The 11,971-nt window shown below is 49.0% G+C and overlaps 2 protein-coding genes across 5 annotated transcripts; one reads left to right on the forward strand and one right to left on the reverse strand.

Moving 5' to 3' along the window:
* Positions 1-3,268: 3,268 nt before the first annotated feature.
* On the forward strand, positions 3,269-7,574 carry SQSTM1 (sequestosome 1). 2 transcript variants are annotated; one of them, XM_069869142.1, is made up of 8 exons: positions 3,269-3,482; positions 3,569-3,664; positions 4,419-4,648; positions 4,763-4,919; positions 5,387-5,476; positions 6,010-6,251; positions 6,514-6,721; positions 7,265-7,574. In XM_069869142.1, the coding sequence occupies exons 1-8, from the start codon at positions 3,305-3,307 to the stop codon at positions 7,420-7,422; spliced, it is 1,359 nt and encodes a 452-aa protein (XP_069725243.1). In that variant the 5' UTR covers positions 3,269-3,304; the 3' UTR covers positions 7,423-7,574. The 2 variants fall into 2 exon arrangements, with proteins under 2 accessions (XP_069725243.1, XP_069725244.1); XM_069869143.1 differs by lacking the exon at positions 5,387-5,476.
* Positions 7,575-7,616: 42 nt separating this feature from the next.
* On the reverse strand, positions 7,617-11,555 carry MRNIP (MRN complex interacting protein). 3 transcript variants are annotated; one of them, XM_069869150.1, is made up of 8 exons: positions 11,475-11,555; positions 11,333-11,392; positions 11,053-11,150; positions 9,966-10,035; positions 9,540-9,670; positions 9,173-9,275; positions 8,654-8,732; positions 7,617-7,780 (listed from the first exon to the last, which is right to left on the reverse strand). In XM_069869150.1, exons 1-8 carry the CDS (start codon positions 11,532-11,534, stop codon positions 7,770-7,772), a joined length of 612 nt encoding a protein of 203 aa, XP_069725251.1. In that variant the 5' UTR covers positions 11,535-11,555; the 3' UTR covers positions 7,617-7,769. The 3 variants fall into 3 exon arrangements, with proteins under 3 accessions (XP_069725251.1, XP_069725249.1, XP_069725250.1); XM_069869148.1 differs by lacking the exon at positions 7,617-7,780 and having other exon boundaries at positions 7,809-8,732; XM_069869149.1 differs by lacking the exon at positions 7,617-7,780 and having other exon boundaries at positions 7,811-8,732; positions 9,188-9,275.
* Between the last annotated feature and the right edge of the window lie 416 nt (positions 11,556-11,971).

The following is an 11,971-nucleotide window of genomic DNA, read 5'->3' on the forward strand; positions in this document are numbered from 1 at the left end:
GATTCCTACAGAAGCATAAGAAAACATCCATGCAGCCAGTGCTTCCCGCTGAGAATGCCAAACCCCAGGTCCTCCAGCAAACAGAAGGAAAAACATCTCAAGTCAATATATGTGGGAATATAGCACAGCTTCTCACATGGCCTCACCAGGGTGCTGAGAAACCCCCTGGAGGTACCATCCCAGGGCTGGGGGCAATAGGAAATGCTGGGAGAGCGAGGTCTGAGGTCTGCGCCAGAGAAGAGCTTGCTGGGAGGAAATCCCCAACCTCGAGGAGGAGGAGGAGGAGGACGACAAGACTCAGTGAGTCACTCCAGTCCCATGATCGGTGAGCTAAGCTAACAGCAGGCTGGTGAAAGCCTTGTTTTCCTTGTTTTATAAGCACATGATGTCAGGACCAGAAAGCTGAGCGTGACTCAGCATGTCCCACCAGGAGAAGGGAAATTCCATCTGGCTTTTGGCCCCTTCCATATCTGCCAACTGGATTGAAGTTCACACAAAAGAAAACTTAGATTTCTGGTTTTAATTTGGTGCGTTGCCTGATATTATAAATGCATCAATTAATCTGGAGACATAACTGGTTTGAAAAGACTCTGCAACTCGAGCACAACCTGCTGTGCCTCAAACACCCAGGCAGTGATGGAGAGGGGAACCAGGAATTGGTCCTGCGTGGGAAGGCAGCGACCTAGTGCCTAAGGAAAGAATTTGCTGGGTCCTACAAGACAAGTCCTTGGCTCTATAAATGAGACCAAAAGTGACTGTTGGGGTCCTCAGAAATAGCACAGGAGATGGACATGCTGGAGGTGATGCTTGGCAAGGCAAACAGGTCACCGACAGCATGTCCTGTACTGCACACCCTGCTACTGCCCGTCCCGATTCTGATTTTACAGAGAAGAAAACAATCCAATTATGTCAACCAGCAACTTTCACATTTTCAGAAGCAAGGATACACAGAGCAAAGAGGGAAAAGGGAGAGGGAGTGCAGTACAGTTTTGCTGTGTGTCCAAACCTTTCGCTCTCCCATGCTGGTGAATCATTCCCTGCACATCACCATTCATGCTTTCATCTTCATGGTGGAATATTTGCCATGTCATACCTAGAAACCCAAATTCATAGAGAACTTTCTAAGCTAAAAAAAGGCAACACTTTCCACTGTAAATACTATTTTCCAGAAAAGCGTCACAGTTTCAGAATTGCCACACATATGCCAAAAATGTATGAAAGGCCAAGTGTTTTAACACACAGACCTCAGGTGAAGAAATACACTGCTGTCACGGAAACTAAAACTAATCCTTCTCTTGACTGTAGATGATAGATGATGACACAGTTTTCCCTAAGTTTTTATTATGTAAAACCAAGAAATATGTCACTAAGAGTCAGAGCGGTCAGGCCCTTGGGTGAGAGGCAATTAACACCAACAAGGAACCTAATAATCATTGATCCATCTTTATTTAATTACACTTGGATGGCACAGACAGTACGTCCTGCCAGCTGGACTCTCCTGTGGCCAGATAAGAGGCCTGTCAACTGTATCTGATCTGCAAAAAATGACTGTTGCCAACCAGCTTGGAAAGCGTCCAGAACATCCTCCTCAATGTCAGTTGTGTTTATACTAGAGTCTTTATTTTTAGCCCCCCCTTCCAAAACACTGCGTTCAGGGAAGAGCATTATAGAATCACAGAATGGTTTGGGTTGGAAGGGACCTTAAAGATCATCCAGTTCCAACCCCCCTGCCATGGGCAGGGACACCTCCCACTGGATCAGGCTGCCCAGGGCCCATCCAACCCGGCCTTGAACACCTCCAGGGATGGGGCAGCCACCACTGCTCTGGGCAGCCTGTGCCAGTGCCTCACCACCCTCATCATGAAGAAATTCTTCCAAATGTCTAGTGACCAGAGAGTTATTTATTCCTGACATGTTGAGAGCACAAACTGCTCTGGCGGGAACCACCACCCTGGTGTGAGCGGGACAGGCTTAGAGCCCAGGGCTGCCCCACGTCCCATCCAACAGGCCTTGGAGGCCACGTGGCCACCTAGAAGGTACCGATGCCACATTTGCTCATCTGCTCAGGGACCAATGATGCTTTTGTGACCTGCACCCAAACCGCTGAGCTCCCAGTACTGTCCCAGCCACGTTTTTGGGATGCAGATGTGGGCACAGCGCAAGGCAGAGGGCAAACACTGGCAGTTCACAGAATCATGGAATCGTTTAGGTTGGAAAAGACCTTTAAGAACATTGAGTCCAACCATTAACTTCACACATCCGAGTCCACCACTAAGCCATGTCCCCCACTGCCACATCCACATGTTCACTGGTGAGGCCGCTCCTGTGTTCAGTTCTGGGCCCCTCACCACAAGAAGGATGTTGAGGCTCTGGAGCGAGTCCAGAGAAGAGCAACAAAGCTGGGGAAGGGGCTGGAGAACAGGCCTTACGAGGAGCGGCTGAGAGAGCTGGGGGTGTTTAGCCTGGAGAAGAGGAGGCTGAGGGGAGACCTCATTGCTCTCTACAACTACCTGAAAGGAGGTTGTGGAGAGGAGGGTGCTGGCCTCTTCTCCCAAGTGACAGGGGACAGGACGAGAGGGAATGGCCTCAAGCTCCGCCAGGGGAGATTTAGGCTGGACATTAGGAATCGTTTCTTCACTGACAGGCCTATCAAGCACTGACAGAGGCTGCCCAGGGAGGGGTTTGAGTCCCCTTCCCTGGAGGGGTTTAAGGCACGGGTGAACGAGGTGCTGAGGGACATGGTTTAGTGTTTGACAGGAATGGTTGGACTCGATGATCCGGTGGGTCTCTTCCAACCTGGTTATTCTATGATTCTATGTTTTCATCTCCCCCAGGGATGGTGACTCCATCAATTCCCTGGGCAGCCTCTGTCAGTGCTTGATAGGCCTGTCAGTGAAGAAACGATTCCTAATACCCAGCCTGGCTGCAGGCAACGTACAGGTGACAGAGACCCTTGGAGAACACGAAACTGCTGAGGCGAGACGGGGCCGAGCGTGACTCAGGCCGCGGTCTGGGCCGGGGCCAGAGGGGGCGGAGTCTGAACGGGAGGGGCGGGGCCAGAGGGCCGGAGGCGGGACCAGGCGCACAGACGCCTAACAGAGTGGGCGTGGCCAAACACACAAAGGGCGTGGCTTGTTCCCGAGTGGGCGTGGCCAATCACATCACTACCGGGTTCCCATTCCGATGGGCGGGACTATCTCCATATATGGTCGTGGCTCCTCCCAGTGGGCGTGGCCAGGCGCAGCTCGCTATAAAGGCGGCCGGCCCCCCGCCGCGTCCTCGCAATTCGTGCTGCGCCACAGCCATGGCGGCCCTGACGGTCAAAGCCTACCTGCTGGGCAAGGAGGAGGCGGCCCGCGAGATCCGCCGCTTCTCGCTGCCGCCGCCCGCTCGCTACCAGCCCATCTACGACCGCGTCGCCGAGCTCTTCCAGGGGCTGCTGCGGGCCGGGGCGCCGCCCGCGTTCCGCATGCACTACCGGGGTGAGCGGGGCCCCGGGGGGCTCGGGGCGCTGGGTAGGGGGACGCGGCGCCGGCCGGGCGCTCACCCCGCGCTTTGCCCTCCGCAGATGAAGACGGGGACCTGATCGCGTTTTCCAGCGACGAGGAGCTGGAGCTGGCGATGCCCTACGTGCGGGACGGCGTGTTGCGTGTGTACATCAAAGGTAACGGCTCCGAAAACGGCAGCGGCGAGCGCTGGCCCGGCCCCGGTGGCCGCTGCGGTTCGGGGAGAGGGCACAGAAAGGGCGGGGCGAGCGCCAGAAAGCGAGTCCTGCCAGGCGAGGTGGGTAAACATCACAAGGTTCCTCCTAGCCCTGTCATCTCAGCCGCTGCAGGCTCCCTGGAAACGCTAGCCTGGCGCTGGTATCTTTAATAATCACAACAAAGCATTAGGAGGCCTTAAGTCCAGCTTGTTCTTCAGCACATAATGACTTCCTAGTCCCTTCTGTTCACGCAGATGCCTGTCAAGCTTTATCTGCAGCCCATCCCGTGGGTCACACAAGTCAGTGCTGCTCTCTCCCTTCTCATCTGTTACGTTCTTATCTCTTTAATGCCACCTGGCACTTTTTCCAAGCTCCCTCTCCAGAAACATCTTCTTTGCAGTGCTTAGGAAGGTTGGATAAGAAGTGCAATGGGGTGGCGCAGTATTTTTATCTAAAATAAACCTGGCAAGAGACTGGGAAGGATAAGGCATGCTCCATTTGAGGAGCAGGTATCTTTTTGAAACCCCTTTGCACGTGGTTTAAAAGTTATATGACACGCCCCCAGCTTGCGTTTATCAGCCAGTGTAAAAATAAACTGACCTAGTAAGTCAATACTGCTCCAACAAGAGCTGTTTGTGCTTCCTTCCCCTCTGCCCGATTTCCAGCCTTTAAATAGCAACCTCATTCTTGATGAGAAGTTTCCTCTCCTTAATAGAGAAAAAGGAGTGCAAGCGGGAGCATCGCTCGCAGTGCAGCCAGGAGCCTCCCAGGGACATGGTGCACCCCAATGTGATCTGTGACGGCTGCGAGGGACCGGTTGTGGGCTCCAGGTTCAAGTGCACTGTCTGCCCCGACTATGACCTGTGCAGCACCTGTGAGGGTAAAGGTGTCCACAAGGAGCACAACATGGTCATGTTTCAAAGTCCACTGCTAAATCCATTTGAGGTGAGAAAAATCTATGAAGGGGGAGTACGAATGGGATATTCCTCAAAGTCATAAGTTTCAGTTACTTGGACTCTGGCTGTGTGAGCAGATTCACATGAACGTTGCCCTCTACAGTGGATTCCCCGAGGACGCTGGCTCCGTAAAAGGCGGCACGGTGTTCCCCCCTTCCCGTGGATGCACTGCTGGGGATATCCTGGTCCTGCTGCTCCATGTCAAAACTCTGAACAAGCCCAAGCCAGTGCAGCAGCCTCCAGCCCACCTGCTGCAGAAGGTAAGAGGGGATGCCCTGGTAAACAAGGTGGTGGGAGCCAGATAAGCTGAGGTTCTGTAGCATGGGGTAGAATCTGGATAGAAAAACAGCTAGGAACTGCTCTGATTTGCTTGAAATGATGAGCACCTCTCAGCACAGGGTGGGATTATTTTAAGGCATAATTGGGCCCACACAGTAGATAAGGATGCAGAGGCTATCTGGAACCAAACCGAGCCAAGCTGTTGGGTCAAGCATGTCACTACTCCAGATCTGTCTTTCAGCATGGCTAATGAGCCTTAACAATGCTAATACCGGTGGTTCTCTGTTCCAGAGGTTGGGCACTGTCAGTTTTTGTCTCTCTACTGCCTGTGTTGTGCAGTGCGTGTGTGTGTAACGGGAGCCTAGCACCAAGATCTCATGGGGATACGCAGTATAACAACTCTTTCCCTCTGAGGCTCTCTGTGTGCTAACAGAAATTGTTTTTCTAGAAGCTTCTACTAACAGCCAGCCTCAGGACCCCAGTGTCACCTTCTTAAAGAATGTTGGGGAGAGTGTTGCAGCTTTTCTCAGCCCTCTGGGTAAGTCACTTGGTTTGTTACCCCAATCCCTGAGACTGGCTCCTTTTAACAGGAGTGGCAGTCAGGTGTTGTGACCGATACCAGAACTGCTTCATGTTACTAAGCCTTGAAGGCTTAATTCATTCCTGGTACTAATAATGCCTGGGCTTAAAGTAGCCACTCAGTACTGTTTCAGAGCCCTCCTTTGGAAGGAAATGAGGAAAAAAACGTTATTAACATGACACTGCTGTAACGCTGCTAACTTTAAGTCAGTGGTGACTCGGGGGTTTTGCCTGGTTGATGTGGCCATAGATAAACTCTGCCCTGAACCTCTGACCTTATTCCTGGTCTGTCTGGAGGAGGGTGACTAAATGGTGCTTAACTACTCTTTTGTTTAAAGAATGCTCTGCATTTTAAATCCTCCATGTTGTTATATGGCAAACTGTAGGATTACAGATGTTTTACAGGATTTAGACTAGGACCGAACCATGCTCTTCTCAGACTGTGCTTTGGAAAAATCCCTGTTAGACTTTATCTCTCAAATGCCTTTCTAGGTATTGAAGTTGATATTGATGTGGAACATGGAGGACAGAGAAGCAAAGTGACTCCTGCTTCTCCCACTCGAGAGAACAGCACCGAGTCAGGCAGCAGTGCTGTTAACCAGAACCTACAGACCAAACCAGACCAGAATAATGCAGCTTCTGCTAAAGAAGTAAATGCTGTTGCAGAGCAGATACAAGACATGGTGATAGATCCTGTGCCCACACAAATGGAAGATGGCGGCTTCCAGTCCCAGGTACAACAACCATGACACCAATGAATTTAATATGCCTGCTGAGGCTTTACTAGAAAGGAAGATAATAATTGAGCATTGTGGGGTTCAATATTAAGATGTCAGCAGATCAAGTGATACACAGCACCTTTGCTTTAGAGGTTTGCAGCAAAGGTGGAGGGACCTTTGTGATACAACCCTCATATTATAAAGGCAGACAGTAGGAGCATGCATCCTACCTGGAAGGCACTACAGCACACCTGGACCTCCTTTCTTTCTGTCCCAGGAACACAGTGAGTCCAGCAGTTCATCAGGGGTTGATGAGGACTGGACCCACTTATCTTCTAAAGAAGTGGATCCTTCCACGGGTGAACTGCAGTCTCTGCAAATGCCAGAGACAGAGGGTCCCAGCTCCCTGGATGCATCTCAGGATCCTCCCCCAACAGGACCTACAGGACTGCGAGAAGCTGCACTCTACCCACACCTCCCACCAGGTATGAGAATGTATTCAGCTTTCATAAGGGAGAGTTGCTTTCACTTGGGAGCTGCCAACTTGCCTGACGGAAGCAGACCTGCTTTTAGACATGTAGAAACCAAGGTCACATAAGCTACAGCTAAACTTGTCTGTATGTTGTTAGCAGGTCTGGCAGCTCTTGCACCCTGTTAGACAGGTGGCTCTCCTCTTCAATGTGGGCAGCTAAGTCTGAACAAGACTTCTGACCTTAAACTAATACGGCTGTTCAAGCAACATGAAAAGAGGTGGCATCCTTGCCCTGTGCTATTGAAGAGAGACCTTTAGTGCAGGATGCAGAGGAGTGCATCCTGTGACTTTTAAGACTTTTTCTTTTTTTTTTTTTTTTTTTTTTTTGGTGGGAGCCAGTTAGCTGAGATCAACAGCACTGACTCCTGTAGCATTTCATTAGTTATGCTGGATTTACTAGGATTAGGGCCAGCCTACCTCCTGCATGGTATTAAAGCTTGGGCTGGTTTGCCAGTTAGATCAAGTGTTTTCAACTTCTAAACTCTTCTCTTAACAGAAGCAGACCCTCGCCTCATTGAATCTCTGTCCCAGATGCTCTCTATGGGCTTCTCTGATGAGGGAGGCTGGCTCACTCGACTCCTGCAGACAAAGAACTGCGACATTGGGGCAGCACTAGATGCCATCCAGTATTCCAAGCAGCCACCTCACTTATAGTCTGTGTAACAAAAAAGCACTTTCTCCAAACTGAAAGCAGGCAATGCAGTACAACTCACTGAGCTGGTCATCCTTCTTCCTGCTAAGGGCTTTTTGCCTCATGTTCCTAAGTGCTTGTAGAATGGAGGAAAAATAAATACTCTTTCCTGTGATGTATCTGTGTGAGTGTTTAAGTATCCTGGCCCTTGTACTGTGTTTACTAAGACTCTGAAAAGCATGCTGGAACTAAGCTAAGAGCCTGCCTTTTTGCACATACCTTGGTGTACCCTTAGGGCTACATCTCTGAAAAGAAAGGGGATGTTTTGCTGGCTCTGAAGTCTGCTCAGCAGCTCTGGAAGGAAGGGTTGCTATGGGAGATCTAAACAAAGAGGCAGCATAGGGGAAAAGAGCTGTAGTTTGCAAGGGAGAATTAATCAGAGTTTAATTGTACTGGCTAGGAATCCTTAAGCGCCTTAGATATTTCTTCCCCCAACAAGCTGACCTACTTAATTCTTTATTTCTGGCTGATGAGGTTGCTAGACAACACTCTGTAACCCTAGTACTTGCCTGCTGCAAGTCTCTTCTACTCTCACCTTCCCACAACCACAGCTGTAGAGCAAGTGAACAACTTTAATAAGTGCAGTTCTGCAAGGCCATTTTCAGGTCAAAATCTTGCCAAATACTCAACAACAAACATGTCATGGAGACAAACAATAAAGCCATGGCCAATATGCCTGAACTCCTCAGAGATCATCATCAAACTCTTCACCTGTGCAGAAGAGGTGTTTGTGAGAAACGCTGCGAGGCTGTGGCTTGGCGGTGCAGTCAACAAGACTTTTTGCTCTCCTTGGGCTGTCCAAGCAGCACCTGCCTGCAGTGGTTTCTGAAACCCCAGGTTCCACCCTTAGCAAGTGGCTCAGTGGTTCTTTGGACACCTCTTCCACAACTGAGCAACTGCTGCTAGGCACAGTGGTGCCAGGCAGTTTTGAGGAAACCTGCTCAGTGCTAGCAACAGACTTCTTAAATTCAAAACCTGTACCAGGAGGCTGAGTTCTTCCAGCCTGTTCTGAGCACCTACCTACTGCAGTGGTGCTGAGAGGCCCTAACGTTCCACTGCCCTCCGGTGGTGACAAGGTGACCCTGGCAGCATTTCTGCTATAGCTGTCAGAATGCGAGAGGAATTTTTCCCACTTTGATGATTTGGTACAAGGAGGTGGGGTTTGTGTAGTGTCCCCAGGCACTATGGACTCACAGACAGCAGGAACCATTCTGTCTCCAGAAAGAGCATCTCCATCATCTTGATGAGGCACTTCTACTAAACATTTCTTGCGCTGCAAGAAGAAAAAAGAGCTTAGTTATAAATCCAAAGGGCTTTTGGGTCCTTTAAATGCTCACAAATTCACATGAGCCCTCTGAAGGTGATGCCCTGGGTGAGCCTATGAAGTCTGGGCTGTGAAGACTCAGGACAACTTCAAGGGTACTGCAGGTAATTGCAGTAACTTTAATGACTGCATGCTACTGCCAGCTTAGATTGCAACCCTCCTTTCAGAGGAATCTGGCTCAACTGCTCTGCTTACACAATGTGGCATTGGTTTTGCTTGACTAAAACCTTTCAGAGAGAAGCTCCTGACACATTTTTTTTCTCTCCCCTAGTCACTCCAATAGAAGAGCAGAAGACGACTCATAAAACTACAAAGTTATGATGACACAAAAGAGTTTAGGAGAACATTTTTGTTTGACTGGTGGGCAGCATCTTCTATAACTAAAATACCTCAGAGGTTTTAACCTTTTTTACTTGGCAGGAAAGCTGGAGAGCTCCATGCTCCTCTGCGTACTCCTGAACATCACTGAAGAGGAAGCTCTTCTGCTGTTCCCTGGCCAAGAAAACAATTCACAAAGAGGACAGATTAGCTCCCACTGTGATTTCCTCCCCATCCCACCACATCACCAGAAATTAATAAAGTGCATGTGGCTAGGAATAAGAGAAGCTTCACTCCCAAATACCAACCCCCTGTTCAGGTCAGGTTGTACACTGCAGCCTGTACTTTGCTCAGCTATCAGAGAGGAGCTGCCTCCCACACCTCCAAACCACGTTCACCACTGGGGAGCAGGAGTTACAGAAAAAGTTCTTTCTGTACCTTTGTTCTTCCACAGTGTTCTTCCTCTGGGAACAGAACCTTTCTGTACCCGCCGCCTCCTCCCTATCTTCCTGATATTCACTCTCCTTGTCCAGATATTTACTCCAGCGACTGACTTCTGCCCTTCCCTCCTGCAACATTGGAGAACTACTGAGAACAGCAAAATACAGAGTTCTTGTTTACGGCTTTATGATGCATGTGCTGAAGGCCTCAAATCACAAGGCAGTTTAGGTCATGTTCACCAGGTTCAGTATCCCAGTGGAGCAGAGAGTTTCTGTATACATCTCATTCTCTCACTGGGGGAGCCTCTGTGATTATAAACATTATTTCATCTGTCTGAACCCATATGAAGGGATCAATGAGTTCAATTTGATGCCCTTAGGTCAGTATGGGCTGGTATTTACTCCAGCTTTGTAGGTCTCTTACCTGCTGGACCAAACTGTCTTCACGTTGGGCTCCTGTATTTTTGTTGTCATTTACGGATTCTTCTATGCACCTAAAACAGATGTTTAAACTAGAGTTTCTAGAACACACTTCTGTCTGTTAATTTATAATTTTTAGATCACCTAGTCATAGCGTAAGGGATTAGATCAAAAGCATGAATAGGAACACTAGATAGGAGGCAAGCCAGGAAAAAAAGGATCTATCAAAAAGCAGATGTCAAATGAAGGATTTGCAAGACATATTGTCGAAACACTTGAAAAGATTTAGTTAGGGGGTAGCCCTTCTTCGTTCTATACAAACAGAGTAGCAAAGATCTAAAGCTGCTGATCTTGTAATGATGAATTAAAACTTACCAAAACTAAGGATATAACAGTGTGTCTTTTGGGACAACAGCTGAAACCACTAATTATATCCCAGGCAACCAAGGAGAAAGGGAAGTTATTTCACAATGTTTGAATTTCACAATGTCTTGAGAATAAAAATAGCAACCCTTTTTGATAAAGTGAACAAACAAGGAGTTTTCTTTCCAAAGCTTAACCCTGAAGCATTTTGTACACACAACCAAATTATCTAACTGGCTTTGACTGATTTCCGAGAATAACCTTCAGTAAAGAGGAAGCCAGACCCGTTCAAGATCATACGATTTGTGAACAGATTCAGGAATTAAATAAACAGGAAAGCACTACTCAGATTTTCCAGCCCAGCAGGAATTACACCCAGAAGTTTGTGCCAAACAGTCTCCTCATCAGACCATAAATAAGGAAAACCAATTGAAAAACCAAACCAAACCCTTTTGCATATATTCTAATGGGTAAAGGCTTGACCGACACACGCTATTAATCAACTAAACTTATCTGAGAAAATTCTTTGTCAAAAGAAACATGCCAGAACTCTAAACCAAACAAATATTACAGCTTGTTCCTATGGGGTGACAATGAAACTGGCACGTGGTATGGGTTCACAAGACAGGAAACTCTCCTGTGAGCTCCGCCGGGTAACAGGCACCCAAGGAGTGAAGACACGTGTCAATTGTAGAAGAAAAAAGGAAATAGGCAAATAAACACTCTACCCAGATGTCCAGCCGATTGCTTCCTCTGCCTCACCCTGCAGCAAGTTTAACTTCTGGACGTGATGCCTGCAGTCCAAGCCAGACCCTTGGCCGTAAACCTGCAAACAACAACAAAAACCAGGCTTAGGGAGCAACCAGGAGGAAACAGCACAAAGCGAGGCTGTACTCCAAGTAATGCTGAAGCGCTAAATAAAGATAAATAAAGCACTTGATGTCCTGGGTAGAGCTCATAGCCAAGCTGGGCCCCCCACCGCCAACTTACGGGGCTCCCGGCCCTCACCTTCTGCACCGTCTGCCGCTGCCCGCACACGCTGCAGCTCCACTTCCCGCTCCGCTTGGCCTAGGAGGGCACACAGGGGTGAGCGGCGGCCCGCCTGCCTCCCGCTCCCCGCTCGCCTCCTCCCGCTCCCGGTCGCTCCCACCTGCTGCGCCTGGAAGCGGCGGCAGGAGCAGCAGCGAAGCACCCAGCACGGCGCCGCCATCCTCGCCGTCGCCGCGGGAACGCGCGCTTCCGGTCACGCGCAACCCCCCTTCCGGTCACGCGATCGCAGAGCGCGAGCAAAGCTCCGCCCCAGACACGTGACCACGCGGCCTTGTTGAGAGCGGAGGCGGGGAACGGGGAAAGATGAAAAGGATGAGAAAGGGAAAAAAAGGAGAAAAAGAGGGGAAAAAAAAGACTTAAAAATATTTATGAGGAGGACAAGAGAGGAGAGGAAAGGTAAAGAGAGGAGAGGAAAGGAAAAGAGGAAAAAAGGAAAGGAAAAGAGAGGAGAGGAAAGGAAAAAAGGAGAAAAAGGAAAGGGGAGGAAAAAAGGTCAAAAATTAAAAAAAAAATTTAAAATATTTATAAAGAAAAGTGAAAAAAACCAAAGGAAAAAAGGAAAGAAAAGGAAAGAGGAAAGAAGGAAAAAGAGAAAAG

Source organism: Phaenicophaeus curvirostris, chromosome 15 (genome assembly GCF_032191515.1).
Source record: "Phaenicophaeus curvirostris isolate KB17595 chromosome 15, BPBGC_Pcur_1.0, whole genome shotgun sequence".
Taxonomy (NCBI): Eukaryota; Metazoa; Chordata; class Aves; order Cuculiformes; family Cuculidae; genus Phaenicophaeus; species Phaenicophaeus curvirostris.

Excerpts from the sequence above, each read along its gene's own strand:
- SQSTM1 (XM_069869142.1), top strand. The coding sequence starts at position 3,305 with ATGGCGGCCCTGACGGTCAAAGCCTACCTGCTGGGCAAGGAGGAGGCG. Across the intron at positions 5,477-6,009 it reads AGCTTTTCTCAGCCCTCTGG|GTATTGAAGTTGATATTGAT; the intron begins GTAAGTCACTTG and ends ATGCCTTTCTAG. Across the intron at positions 6,722-7,264 it reads CTACCCACACCTCCCACCAG|AAGCAGACCCTCGCCTCATT; the intron begins GTATGAGAATGT and ends TTCTCTTAACAG.
- MRNIP (XM_069869148.1), bottom strand. The coding sequence starts at position 11,534 with ATGGCGGCGCCGTGCTGGGTGCTTCGCTGCTGCTCCTGCCGCCGCTTC. Across the intron at positions 11,393-11,474 it reads GCCGCTTCCAGGCGCAGCAG|GCCAAGCGGAGCGGGAAGTG; the intron begins GTGGGAGCGACC and ends GTGCCCTCCTAG. Across the intron at positions 11,151-11,332 it reads AGCGGCAGACGGTGCAGAAG|GTTTACGGCCAAGGGTCTGG; the intron begins GTGAGGGCCGGG and ends TGTTGTTTGCAG.